Raw genomic sequence first — 12594 nt, forward strand, 5'->3', positions numbered from 1 at the left:
AAAGCTACAAATCCCACCTGAAGACAATTAAAGTAGAAACTCTGGGAGTGGGATCTAGGCCTGGGTATTTCCACGGAGATCTGATGTGCAGTCAGGACTGAGATCCACTGATGTCACCCCTTTCACTCCTGTCATGCTCCTTCTTTCTCAGGACCCCATCTCGGAAGAGATGTGCATTTCTACAACTGGTCAAATATGTGGAACCAAAGTAGTCATATCTTCTCACTGACTGGGGAGAGACTCAGCGTAAGTATTAATGCCATCCCTTTGCACTCTCAAAAGTATTCTGGTTTAGACAAATTGCATGTTCTCTCCACATAAAAAGTGGCTCTAATATTCTACTTCTGGATTATAATGTTTTAAGAACAGATAGAACAAAATGACAGATGGTCTTTGGCTTGATACAAGTCAAATATAGTAGGATTCCAGGTGCTTGCATAGTAATCCTTAAAGTCTTCTCTGTAGAGCTTATTGGAAATATATATAAATTCCTTGGTTGTAAGGCTGGGGAAAAGCAGGTGCCTTTTAAGGACTGGGGTTGTAAAGGATGTGTTTTTATTTTACAATGAAAGTGTCAAAGCCAAGGGCTGATTAGCCCTAAGCTGATTATCAGTCTGCGGTTATTCTAGTCCTTAACAAAACTTTTCCTTGCGGGTCTTCTGCTGTTCATTAGCTACTCCAACTGTGGCTCAGAGCGACAAGCAAGAAGGTGAGGAAAATACTGACTTAACAACTCTACCAAGTTTGGTGGGAAAGAAGATGGAAACAATCATACTGTTCGTGGTTACCTGAAAATTTAAATCCTTTTGGCTCAGCCCTTTTTCCAAATTATTACCATCTGGTTTGAGAGCTCATTGAAGGCCTATCGATTGCTAGTAAAGTTAAAGTCATCTTGCATTTTTAAAACTGTAACCTCCCAGGAATTGGCCTTTGGATGCTTCTTTTCTGACTTGCTAGGACACTGAGGGAGGACAAGGCAAACACCTTATCTCCTTCAGGCCCAAGTACTTCCTTCTCTTGCAGCCAATTCATAGATCAACATGGACAGAATAGTTTAAAATATTGTTAGGTAAGTAAATTCCCTGATGCAAACTTAGAACAAATGGCATTATCACTTATAGAAAAGGATAAAAATGGAAAATCTGCAAGTAGGGGTAGAGATTCATATGCATACTGATTATAACACAAGTTTTCCAACTGAATCACTGGGATGGTTATAGATACTTTTACAAGGCACCCAGCATAACTGTTTGAAATGTGTTCACATCTGTTTAAAACGCCCAAAAAAGAAATGATTCATGTGCAAAGTAGAATGGTCAGATGCTGATAAACCGGCTGAAAGGAAATCTCTGTCCTTGCAAAATAATGTGACTATAGATCACTATTTAATTAGAGTAGATAAAACATTAAAAGCTACCAATTGAATTAGAGTAAGCTCACTGGAATCTCTGCAGGTCAGTGAGTTACTTTAATGTGTGAGTGTGTGCTTATGCATGGGAGTATTCTTTGCTTTCTGGTAAGAGCAGCAAATAAATTCAAGCTGAAAATCCAGGAGTTCTATCTGCAGCTGAAAAAACCCAAACTTGTCTTTCCTTGTTTGACCCTGGATCACTAATAACACCAACAGCTTCAGAGCATGTCTTATCTTCAATTCCTGTTAACAGTTAACCAAATACTTTGCTTTCTAGACATTTTGGAAGGAGAAACAGGTGATCCTGGGAAGCCACAGTTCAAAGAGCTCCAAAATACTCCAATAGGAAGGCCCTTGGTAAAGGAGGAGTAATTAACACATGTAAAATGGTGGAATACTCTTTCTTATAGGGTGTGTGTGTGTATAATTTTATTATTCTTATATAAATAAGTTTTACTGTCACACAGATTCTTTAGATCATGTGCTACATATCTGAAATGCACCTAGGCTCTAGACTGGGGAAAACTCTTACTCATGATTAGAAAGAGAGGTGAGAACCAGGGATGCAGGTCAGCAGCACAGTGCCTGCCTGGCAAATGCAAGGCCAAGAATTTGGTTCCTAGTACAAAATAAAAAATAAAAGGAGAGGGATGATCAGCAAGCAGATGAATGACATCAGTGAAGAGATTCCCCAGCCACTCATATTGGAAAACTGTAGGCCAACAAGATGGAAAATACACAATAATGAGCACTAACTTAAGTATGATTTATGTTTTCTTTACCCTCACCATCTTCTAAAAGCAGGCCTATAGAGGTTTTTTAATTCAAAGGCCTTTTTAAAAGTATCGATTTGCCTTTAATGGACCATGTTGCGGGTGAGTCATCTGTATATGGAATTGTTTTCAAACATGCCTAAAGACATGGACTCAGTCCAAGGAGGAAGATAAATAAAAACAAGCAAGTATCATAACCACTTACTCTGTGCAAATAGGGAAAAGAATGTGGAGAAAACTATCCTAAAGTCATAATGAGTCAGAGCCAGGGAGGCCAAAAATATCATTCCTCCCCCTGTACCAAAGCTCTGGGCTTCCAGGCCTTGCTTTAATCTCCAACATGGGACGTAGAAGTGAGTTTTATTTGGGAAGTAAGTCTCTACTTCTGGCATGATTTGGTACTATCTTAGGTGAAATACACTCATTAACAAGTTATTTTGGCAGAGCATGGCCCCATCCCTTGCATGGAAAGCCTGTGGCCATCAGAGGAAGGCCCAACGACTGAAAGCTGCTATATAAGCTGCCCACTCATGTTCCTGCAGACTGCGTACAGCTCTCAGGCCTCGGCTTCTCCATTGGGATAATCTAACTGCAAACAGAGCTTTTGATAAAGCTAGACCTTAAGATAAATGGTAGAATGGCTGCACCTGCGTATTCCCCCTAGGGATGAAGGGTAGTGATTGATATTCAAATATTACTGTAAGAACAAAAATGGGGAGATGTGGGAGACCAGAGGCAAGTTAAGACTTAATTGGTCTCTTCTTCGGGCACAAAGGAGAAAGGCATCAAGCAGGGATGAGGGCATGTTGCGGATTCTAGGGAAAGCTAATACTGCTCACTTTAAATTGTTTACCTAAGCACATGTTAATAGATAACATGAGGCAGATGAATCTTATGTTACTTTAATTACTTGTATCCATGTTTGGATGAACAAAAGCCAGAGGCTCAGGCCCTCTGCAAACTAGAGGCAAGAGTTGCCTGTATGCTAATATAACTCTGTCTCTTTGTTATTCATCCTTGGGCATCCTTGAGTCAAGGGAACAAACTAGTATAGGATTAGGTCCCTACAAGTGGTGGCTGATGGGGAAAGCTAGGGGGAGTGGACTGGTTCCCTATGAATGGCACCTAGAAAAGGAATCTAGGACCAACCACACAGGTCAGTCTCCAACAACCAAGGAGACAGGAGCATCCAGAAACATAGCACAATATGCCCAACGCTAGAATGGGGACTTTGTGACATTAATATTATCTAGAGCTTAAATGACTACGGGACTAGGGAGGCTCGTGGTTGAAAACTGTTACTGCACCAATTTCACAGGAAGCCCAGAATTACAGTAAGATCCAAGTAGAGTTTTTAAAACACCAGGAAATTCATAATGCTGGCTGAAATTCATTATAGACATTAGAAGGCAATTTTTCTGTCTCAAACACTGTGTTCACCTTCACCCAAAGGTATCAATGCACTTTTTTGCTAAAAGCCTACTGGGGCTCCTAGGTTTTCCTGGAGTGGTGAGACAACAGTCCCATGATCCCAGCTCTGTTTTGTACCTGTGGCTCCTGGTCATGACCACTGGGATCCCTTTCATAGCTCTCTGCATACAGCCTGATGGTGGCCCGCACACCACTGGAGGAACTGAGCCGGAAGATGAGTCGTGATGCATCCGAGAAAATGATCCTCAGGCCCTGAGACAAAAAACATCCAAAATGGATCACTGAACAAATAAATATATGAGTAACAATAACTAATTCTTACTGTGGAAACCAGCATGGATCAAAGGTCTAAAACCCATCAAGTCATGACAGTTTCTGGACACTCATCCAATTAGCAAAGAATGATAAACCTAAAAGATACTTGAGGTTACCCATGTGTCTCTTTATCCTATTTTTGTTTCTTTGTGGTTAGTATTGGCAGAGGATTTGGAGCAAAACTATTAACAGATGCTCAAGTTTCCTTGGCCTGGTGATATAAGAAAAAGAAGACGAGGTAACAAGGATAGGATGATATACAATAAAGTTGCAGTGGTCAAAATTCATCACTTAAAATATAATAGGGATAGGAAATTTATCTATTACAGTTTAAAAATTACCCACTTTTAAGACTACTCCAAATTAATGTGAACCTTTTTTAAAGTTGTCTCATTCCTCCATTGTCCCTCTATTCTGCTGGTAGCAACAGGATCCTACCACAAAATGCTCATGGCTGGACCTCAGCCAGGCCCTGAGGATTGTGAGTATCACCTCATCCTCTGTTCTTTCCTGTCTTCTCCGCTACATATCCTGGCCACTAGGGGCGGGGGCAGACTGTGGCCACACCCACTAGTGTTGCCCAAGATCCTTTTTTTGGCTGGTAACATCTCTGCTGTCTCTATTTCTTTCTATTAGCGACAGGGATATTTTAAAAATTATAAGCCTAATAAATCTTGTGATTTCTGCCACAGGAGTGTTTTCCTAAGACAGCTGAGAAAGTAATTGTGGTCAATAAACTTGTCATCAGGAGCCATGGGAAGAAAGGCGAGACAATATGTCTGGTGAGTTGCTGCTTCTTAAAATTGTCTTGGATGACTTTGATATTTGACATTTCCCCTAAGCAATTTATCCTCGAAGCTTCTCTAGCCCTAAATCCTGCTTGCTAAGAATAAGTAATGATTAAATTTATATTATACCTGCTGCATGAATTTGACTGCTGATTCTTTACTCCAAGCCCTGTCTGGTGATATCTAAGGGGGAATAGGTATGATTAGTCCATATAAATGATTTTCTGCTTTCCCATATTTTGTCCTAATCCCCAAACAAAAATCTTTGATTTTTCCTTTAGTGATTCAATAAAACTAAAAGGAAGCTATCTCCCTTGCTGGCAACCAGTTACTCTGGTTGGTTATGCAAATTACCTCGGATTCATTATCAAACACATCGTTAAGAATGGCCCTTAAAGGTTAGGTACTGGACTAAGCACTGGTTACATGAAGATAAAGACACTGCATATGCCCTCCATAAGTCTGCAGTAGTCTCTTAAGATCTTCAAAATTATTAGAAACCATTTTAACTACCTTTTGCTGCCAGAGAAGTAAACAGTCAATACAATTCCAAATGGAGCAAATGTCCTACTGTCCAAAAGCATCACATACTAAAACATGTTCAAAATGACAAAAAAAAAAAAGCCCCAGTGGTTCCAAAATTCTTCTCATAGCAATGATTTTACAAACTTTTGAGGCCACTGTTGTTTAAGCTGATATGCCTACTGTCACTATATGAGACATATTAGCATGTAACACACTGCTCAAGATCATAGCTCACCCATAAATTGGTGAAATCAATTCTGTGATTGAGGCCCCAACACAACTGTGGTTGCAGATTCCAAATCACTTGGGGCTATTTCTTCTGATGACCTCCTGGACTCCACCCTTTAAGGTAGCATCCATTACACAATCAACCTTCTAGATCAGTTATGGCCAGTGGGAGGTATTTAAGAATAAAACCATCAACATTTTTATCTGCCCATAACTAAACCTTTTTTGACAGTGAAATCATGCTATTTTCCCTAAGGGTATCTACAGTGTCTTTAGTTACACTACATGCTACACTCACATGTAGATTGTTCAAGTCTACATTGGGGAGGCTTAATGTTTTGCATTTGGAAAGATAAGAGTAAATATCACCTGTCAGCACAGGGAAAATAGCCCAGCATCTCCTCTCTTTCCTAGGAAACCAACCATGAGAACATGAGAATCCACGTTGCTTAGGAGACTTGAAGGTGACAAACATCACAATTCTCCCACAAATGCAAGAATTTTTGGCCACATCCCACTTTTGTGCTGCAGCTATCTCAGATTCATGTCTGCTCGGTGCCACTTTGATGAATGAACAGTTGCACTGGGATTGCATTGAGAGCAGCATGTTTCTTAAAGAAGCCTCACGAATCTGAAACCCAAACACAAGCCAGGTTCTTTCCAGCATGGATCATCACATAATATCAGTTAAAGTATAAGGTCAAAGTCACCACTAACTAAGAATGACCAAGATTCTAACTCCTTTAATTTTAACAAAAGAAAACCAATATGCTTTCCATTTATTTTTGAGGATGGATCAGCAATGTATGACCTGTAGGTAGAAACTATTTTTATAAATCAATCATGCTCATTCAGTTACTGATTACCTACGGCTGCTTTTTATGCAACAGTGACAGAGACAAATATCTGTGACAGAGACCATCTGGCCTACAAAGTCTAAAATATTTACTAGCTAGTCTTTTACTGACCCCTGGTGTAAAATATTACATTACTCACATCACAGAATACTCCTTTAGCTCTACACTAGAAAACAGAAAATATAACCATCTGCCTTACAAAAATCTTGGTGAAGAGAAATTATGCTTATGAAGAATGTTACCAGGAGTCCAATATCTCCATCTCCCAAGTTTTCCAGCTTCTAGACACACACTGACATGAAGATGACATGATTTACTCCAAATCGCCATTCTTCTGACCACTCCTGAGCAAAATGGATGGATTATGTTGTATTTTGTTTCATATTCTCACTTTTGTTGCAAGATGCTACAAGGTACTGTCCTACAAAGTTAACTTTTGTACTCACTACAAGACTCAGAGATAGTAAGAAGCTCCACTCAAGATATTTTTCAAGAACAAAATGATACAAAAGCCTTTCTTTCCCTGATAAACTAGTCTTTTTCTTTCTGACAAAAAGTACTCTGTAAGCAGCCATATTTCCATTTTCAATATGACTGCTAGAATATTTGATGCTATATTTGAAGTTCAGTCCAAGTGGGTCCTATGACTTGCATAACTATGAATTTGTTGGAGAGCTGATGCTGACTACATGTGCAGGACTGTGTCGTGGTCTGGGTATGATTGAACTGAGAATGAGGAGACACTTCAGGGGGCAAGACAGGCCACAGCTGAGGCCACCTGGAGACTTTCTGGATAGTTTTCCTTAATTAGCATCATCTGTTGCTCTGAGGGGGTCCTTGAACCCCTCCCAAGATCCTGTTCAGGTTTTCTCCATTGTCCACTCAACTCCTTGCTTGTTCTGATTAAGAGCCTCCTAGCATCAGTCAGCTGGCCAGCTGCCTAGCAGAGTTATGAGCTCTGCTGAGGATTTCACTCCTCCTGCACCCCTAATGATCAGGCCACTTGTCTCATTCCTTTGAGCTTTTGCTGTGCACCCATTTGGGGGATTGGGGATCTGGCATAGATCCCAACATGAATTTTTCTTCTTCTGTTCTTGACCCTCAGATTTATACATTGCTTGATTATGAATTCTGTTTCTTAGTTATATTCTACAGCCTGATTTGTTTTTGCTGCCACAAATCCTCTTGAAGACATTAGGCTTAGAAGACACGAATAAAACAAGTTCCCACCACTGCTTCACCCTATAATGTTGGAATCACTAAGATTTATCTTTGGGCCATTTATTTGCTAACAAACTCTGGGAGGGCAGAGCCTTACACACCTGCTTACTTCTATTTTATCCACATCACCTCAGACATTGCCCAGCACACAGTAAGTCCTCTGTGATCACTCGCTGAATTAGTTGCTGCATGCTCAGCCACTGGAGTGAGTAGGGCTGGGGACCCCACCATGGTGCTCCCTGAAGTCTCTCTCCACCCTGGCAAGGACCCACAGGCCAAATGAAAACACAAGTAGATTTCTCATGGTGAACTGGGGTGAATGCACCTGCCATGAAGGGCAGATATGGAAATAAGAATAGAAATTGTCCTACACATCATCTTACAGTGGCTTCTCCACTGTATCTACTCCTCTTTCATTTTTCATAATGTCCTAAAATAAAGGTCAACTCTGACTAAAACTAAAATTGAACCTAGGTGTAGTCCCACGCTTGAGTGTACGATGTGGTACAAACTGCAAACTTTGTTACATATCAGAATTAACCAGAAGGTCTTTAACATGTTCACAATGGTGCCGCACATGCATGACTGTCCCATGGGGTGGCTTGTCCCTAATGGGAGAGTCACATATATGCCACCAGTGGTTCAAGCATGCAGGAACACGTGAAAAATAGCGGTACCAGGATCTCAACCCAGATGTTTTGATTTAATTTATATGGGGCTTCATGTGGGCCCTGGGATTTTAAAAGCTCTCCAGTGATTCTAATGTTACCATCAGAAGGGGAAATCACTACAGCAGCCTCTTTCCTCTGGGTCACCTGCATCATCTATCAAGTGCCTGGATGGGTTATGTGTCAGTCTTAAGCAAGGTCTCTTTAGGCTCTAAGATTTCATGCACACATTACCATCTGACTGCAATCCTAGGAGGACCGTAACACAGCAGGACTAACAAAACATCATGCTACTGAGTACTGAAATCTTTCACATAGGCCTTGGCAACAGTGCAGCCTTAATAATGACCTCTTCTTGAGCCATCTGACAGTATTTTTAGTACAATTCTAATGAATTCTCAGAGCAAGCATGGAGGAATCCATGAGGTCTCTGTAGCCACAGCAGCTATAATATCTGCAATATCTGACATAACAGCCATGAGTTCAAAAGGGGAGAAAGATGCCCTTTTCTACTAGAAGCTAACATTAAATATGGGGTAGGGAAAGGGGTACAGAAAGGGCTCTTCAGTCCCACTCTATGGCTCCGTTTCTGTGGTATACATGCCTTGATGGTAACAGTAATACTTTAACTTTGCTGCTGTGGAGAACAATTAATACAGAGCTTGGAATCCTCGTCACCTGATGCATCAACACACAAATATCCTCCGGGAAGCTTCCAGTTATTTCCATAGTGTTTCATTTTTGCTCAAATTTGTTCCTCTTTGATTTGCTATCGAGAGTGTGATTAGAAATGGTACAGGAAGAGCCACCAGACAAACACAGGCTAGAGCTCTGACTTGGCCACTTACTAGCTGGTGGTTACTTAAGCTCTCTAAACCTTGGTTTCTTAAAATTCAGATAAAAAGTAACTCAGCTTATTGGACATCAGATTACAAAAGATATGTGGGAAGTACTTTCCATAACAGCAATCACCAAACATGTATCATGACTCTTCTTAGTCATTAAGTATTAATGAAAATGCTTCAGCACTCTTCAATTTTCTAACCTTTCAGATTTTGCATATGATTACTATCGAAAGCCTTCACACTGATGGTTTATGATGCCATGGTACATACTCACTTCAAATGAGGCAGAACTACGGTTAATTTTAAGAATATTGCCATGCCTTTAAAATCATTGCTGAATACATTTATCTTCTCCATATTTGCCACTGACATGATTTCTTTGGCAACAAAATACTCCTTCCTAATTGGTCAATTTAGACACTGAAGTTTCTGCAAGATGAATCTTAATATCATCCAGGCCACTTCCTCTTTTCATAGAAAAGAAATTTTTAAAAGACTTGCTCAACATCACGTTGGTCATGAACATAGAACCTGAGACTTCAGGGTAGGTATTTTGACTCAAGGCTGATGATTTGATGTGGATTCCTATAAATTACTGATATTCATAATTGCTTCTCATGTGAAAATGTCTGAACAGTATATCATGTTTTGTATGGTCCCCAAAGCTGTCTCCAAGCCTTGTGTGGAGCAACTATCTGATAAATGTTTGATAATGAATGTTAGGGGTTTTGTTGTTTGGGTTTTTCTTTAAAGCCTTGCATAAATCAATGCAGAGAAATCTGCAAATTGCTAAATACATTCAGAGTTGCCAGATGTTAGTTTGGAGACTATAGGACATATTGCAGCCAGGCAGGGAAAGGAGAACTGTACATTACCAACAGCTATTTGGCAGCATCTGACCTAGTCCAATACTGATGCAGGATGAATTCCAGGGGAAAACAGCATATGACCCTGAAATCTGGTGTGATGCTGCATATATAGTCAGTTGCATGCAAACCTGGAGACAAGACAGCCTTGGAAGGGAGAGACGCTGTGAGCCTCGAATATCATCTCCCACAGGAAATCACAACAATTTATCTGGAAAGCTTCAAGGTGAAAATATTCCTATGCAACATCTGAACCATATTTTGTAGAAGAAAACATACAGCCCATAAAGCAGGGGATTTGGACTGAACAGACATAGCTCTACACACACACAGAGAGAGAGAGAGAGAGAGAGAGAGAGAGAGAGAGAGAGAGAGAGAGAGAGAGAGAGAGATGTCCATTCTTTTGTTTAAGTCATAGAACTAATTGTGAACATGAGTTCAAAAGCAGCTAAGCAAGACAGCACCAGTCCCCACGGCACCTATGTATGGATTAAGAGGGTACCCCTTCTGGGTGGACAAACTGCGGGAAAGCATCCTCCTTCTTGATTAGCTTGAACTTGGGCTTCTCATTTTAGGCTATGCCTTTTGCAGGACATTGCCTGCACAGCCATACCCATCTAGAGTTCTGGTTTTTTCTTTTGTTTGTTTTCACAACCAGCTCTCTGGGGGCCAACAATTACAAAGAACTATCTGGGGAAAATCAAGGGGAAATGACTCCTCTCATGTTCTTTTAAAACATCAAGCTAGCAAAAACTACTTTATGTGATGCACGGGCTGCTCAGAGAGTCAAAGACTCAAGAGCTATTCCTTATTCAGATTCTGCTATGAAATCTGAAACAATGGAAATAGGTTATACACTCCATTTCCTCATCTTTTTAGCCAAAATGACCGCTGACCCCACAACTCATTTCTCTTCTCTGCCCCGCCCCCACTCTGGGGTATTTTGGCGTCATATACACTTGACCCAGATGACAGCATAGTTTCCTCCCTTAGTTTCTCTGTCAATTTGCAGTTTTGCCTTTTGTGTTTGTTTTTCCTGGTGATGGTCACCCTGCTGACTACATAGAGACATGTGGATTGCAGCAGGAAGCAATGACAATTATAGCAGCTTAGATTCTTACTACGTTTTGGGAAAGTCCTTCTAACAGTTTAGAAGACAGCTGTAAGGCGATTGGCACAATCAGGGTAAAGAGTGCAACAGGTAGCCCGACTGTCTGTATTAACACACTAAGCAGAGAATTTGAGGATATAATCACAGGCATCATAACAGCTCATGATATAGCTTATGTCTAGATGCTCCCCCAAGCCTCACGCTATTTTATAGACAGGGATTTTGAAAGGCAGTTGGATTATAGGATGTGATACTCATCAATGCATTAGTCTACTGATGAGTTTGTAGCTAAATGTAAGGTGAAATCTGGTTGGAAAGGGTGAGTCACTGTGGGTGTGGCCTGGAAGGGTGCATCTCCCTCTTTCTGTCTCAATCTGGATCTCGATATCTATCTCTCTCTCTCTCTCTCTCTCTCTGCTTCCTGCTTCCTGCTGTCATACCCTGAGCTGTTTCTCCCTGCTGTGCTCCTCTACCATGCTGCCTTGAAGCTAGATGACTATGGACTGAAACCTCTACAAACTGTGAGCCCAAATAAGCCTTTTCTCCTTTAATTTGTGAACGCCATGTATTGATCTCAGTGATGAGAAAAGTACTAGGACAGCTCATGAGAATGTCTATGGGAAAAGCCAGCTTTTGACCTGGAAAGCTTAATAACCACATAATCACATACAATGGAAGAAAATCATGTAGTCAGACACAATGGTGTCACCTGGGGAAGCTCCCAGTTGGTCTTTGGGATATCATCTTCCTATAAAGAACTTGTTAGAATCCTCATCTACATTAGCTCTCCATGACATGCATGACTGAATAAAGTTCTTTGTAACATTTGTTGGTACACTCTACAGTAATTTACATGTTTAGTGTCAACTGGGTTTCTCTGCAAAACTGTAAGCAGTGCACATGAACTTCAACTGTCCTATATGCTGTTGGATCCTCAGTGCCAAAGACTGACTGGCACATAGCAGATGTTTGGTAGTTTTCATTTAATGGGTGAAGACATAATGAATAAACCAAACTTCGTCACCTTGTCCTAGTTTAGGACAAGAATGTGTATTTATTACAGGGCTTTTTTTTCAGTTTTACAATTTGCAATAGAAACACAAGTTTTTATATCTCTAGTCAATCACAATATGTACGTAATGACAGCTCCCCACCCCTAAACATTTTTGTTATTTAGTGTAAAATGACTAAACTGGGCACCAACTTTCAGATTTAACTAAACTCTATAGGTAGGCTAATATCAGCACAACTAAAATTATTTCTGAAGTCTTACTTCTATATGCACAAACTGCATTCCAGAAAATGGCATATGATAGAGACAATGATAAATTATTATTATTATGGTCTTTTAGATAGTTCATTGACTGGGAAGGTTTGGAGGTTGAAGGTTGACCAGCTAATCCTGAAGAAAGAAAAGCTTTGAAGCTCCAGATTCCTCAGTTGGCACCACCTGATTGCCCTTCTGTGATACCGTGGATAATGATGCCTTGGTGAGCTCTATATTGCTGATGAGGACTTGGAGATACCAAGGTACATATTAATGCACCCCATGCTA

At 40.5% G+C, this 12594-nt stretch overlaps 1 protein-coding gene across 2 annotated transcripts in view; it reads right to left on the reverse strand.

Annotated features, from left to right (window-relative positions):
* The window catches only part of Pgm5 (phosphoglucomutase 5), a 173222-nt gene that overhangs the window by 34098 nt on the left and 126530 nt on the right, over positions 1-12594 (reverse strand). Inside the window, exons 10-11 of one of the 2 annotated variants that reach the window (XM_063250243.1) lie at positions 4848-4901; positions 3733-3867 (exon numbers count right to left, since the gene is read on the reverse strand). In XM_063250243.1, coding sequence (XP_063106313.1) covers positions 3733-3867; positions 4848-4901 — 189 coding nt within the window. The remainder of the gene's footprint in view (positions 1-3732; positions 3868-4847; positions 4902-12594) is intronic. The other variant, XM_003472198.5, reaches the window with a different exon arrangement.

This window comes from Cavia porcellus, unplaced genomic scaffold (assembly GCF_034190915.1).
Source record: "Cavia porcellus strain 051 isolate PalLab524CR breed Dunkin Hartley unplaced genomic scaffold, mCavPor4.1 scaffold_1, whole genome shotgun sequence".
NCBI classification, from domain to species: Eukaryota; Metazoa; Chordata; class Mammalia; order Rodentia; family Caviidae; genus Cavia; species Cavia porcellus.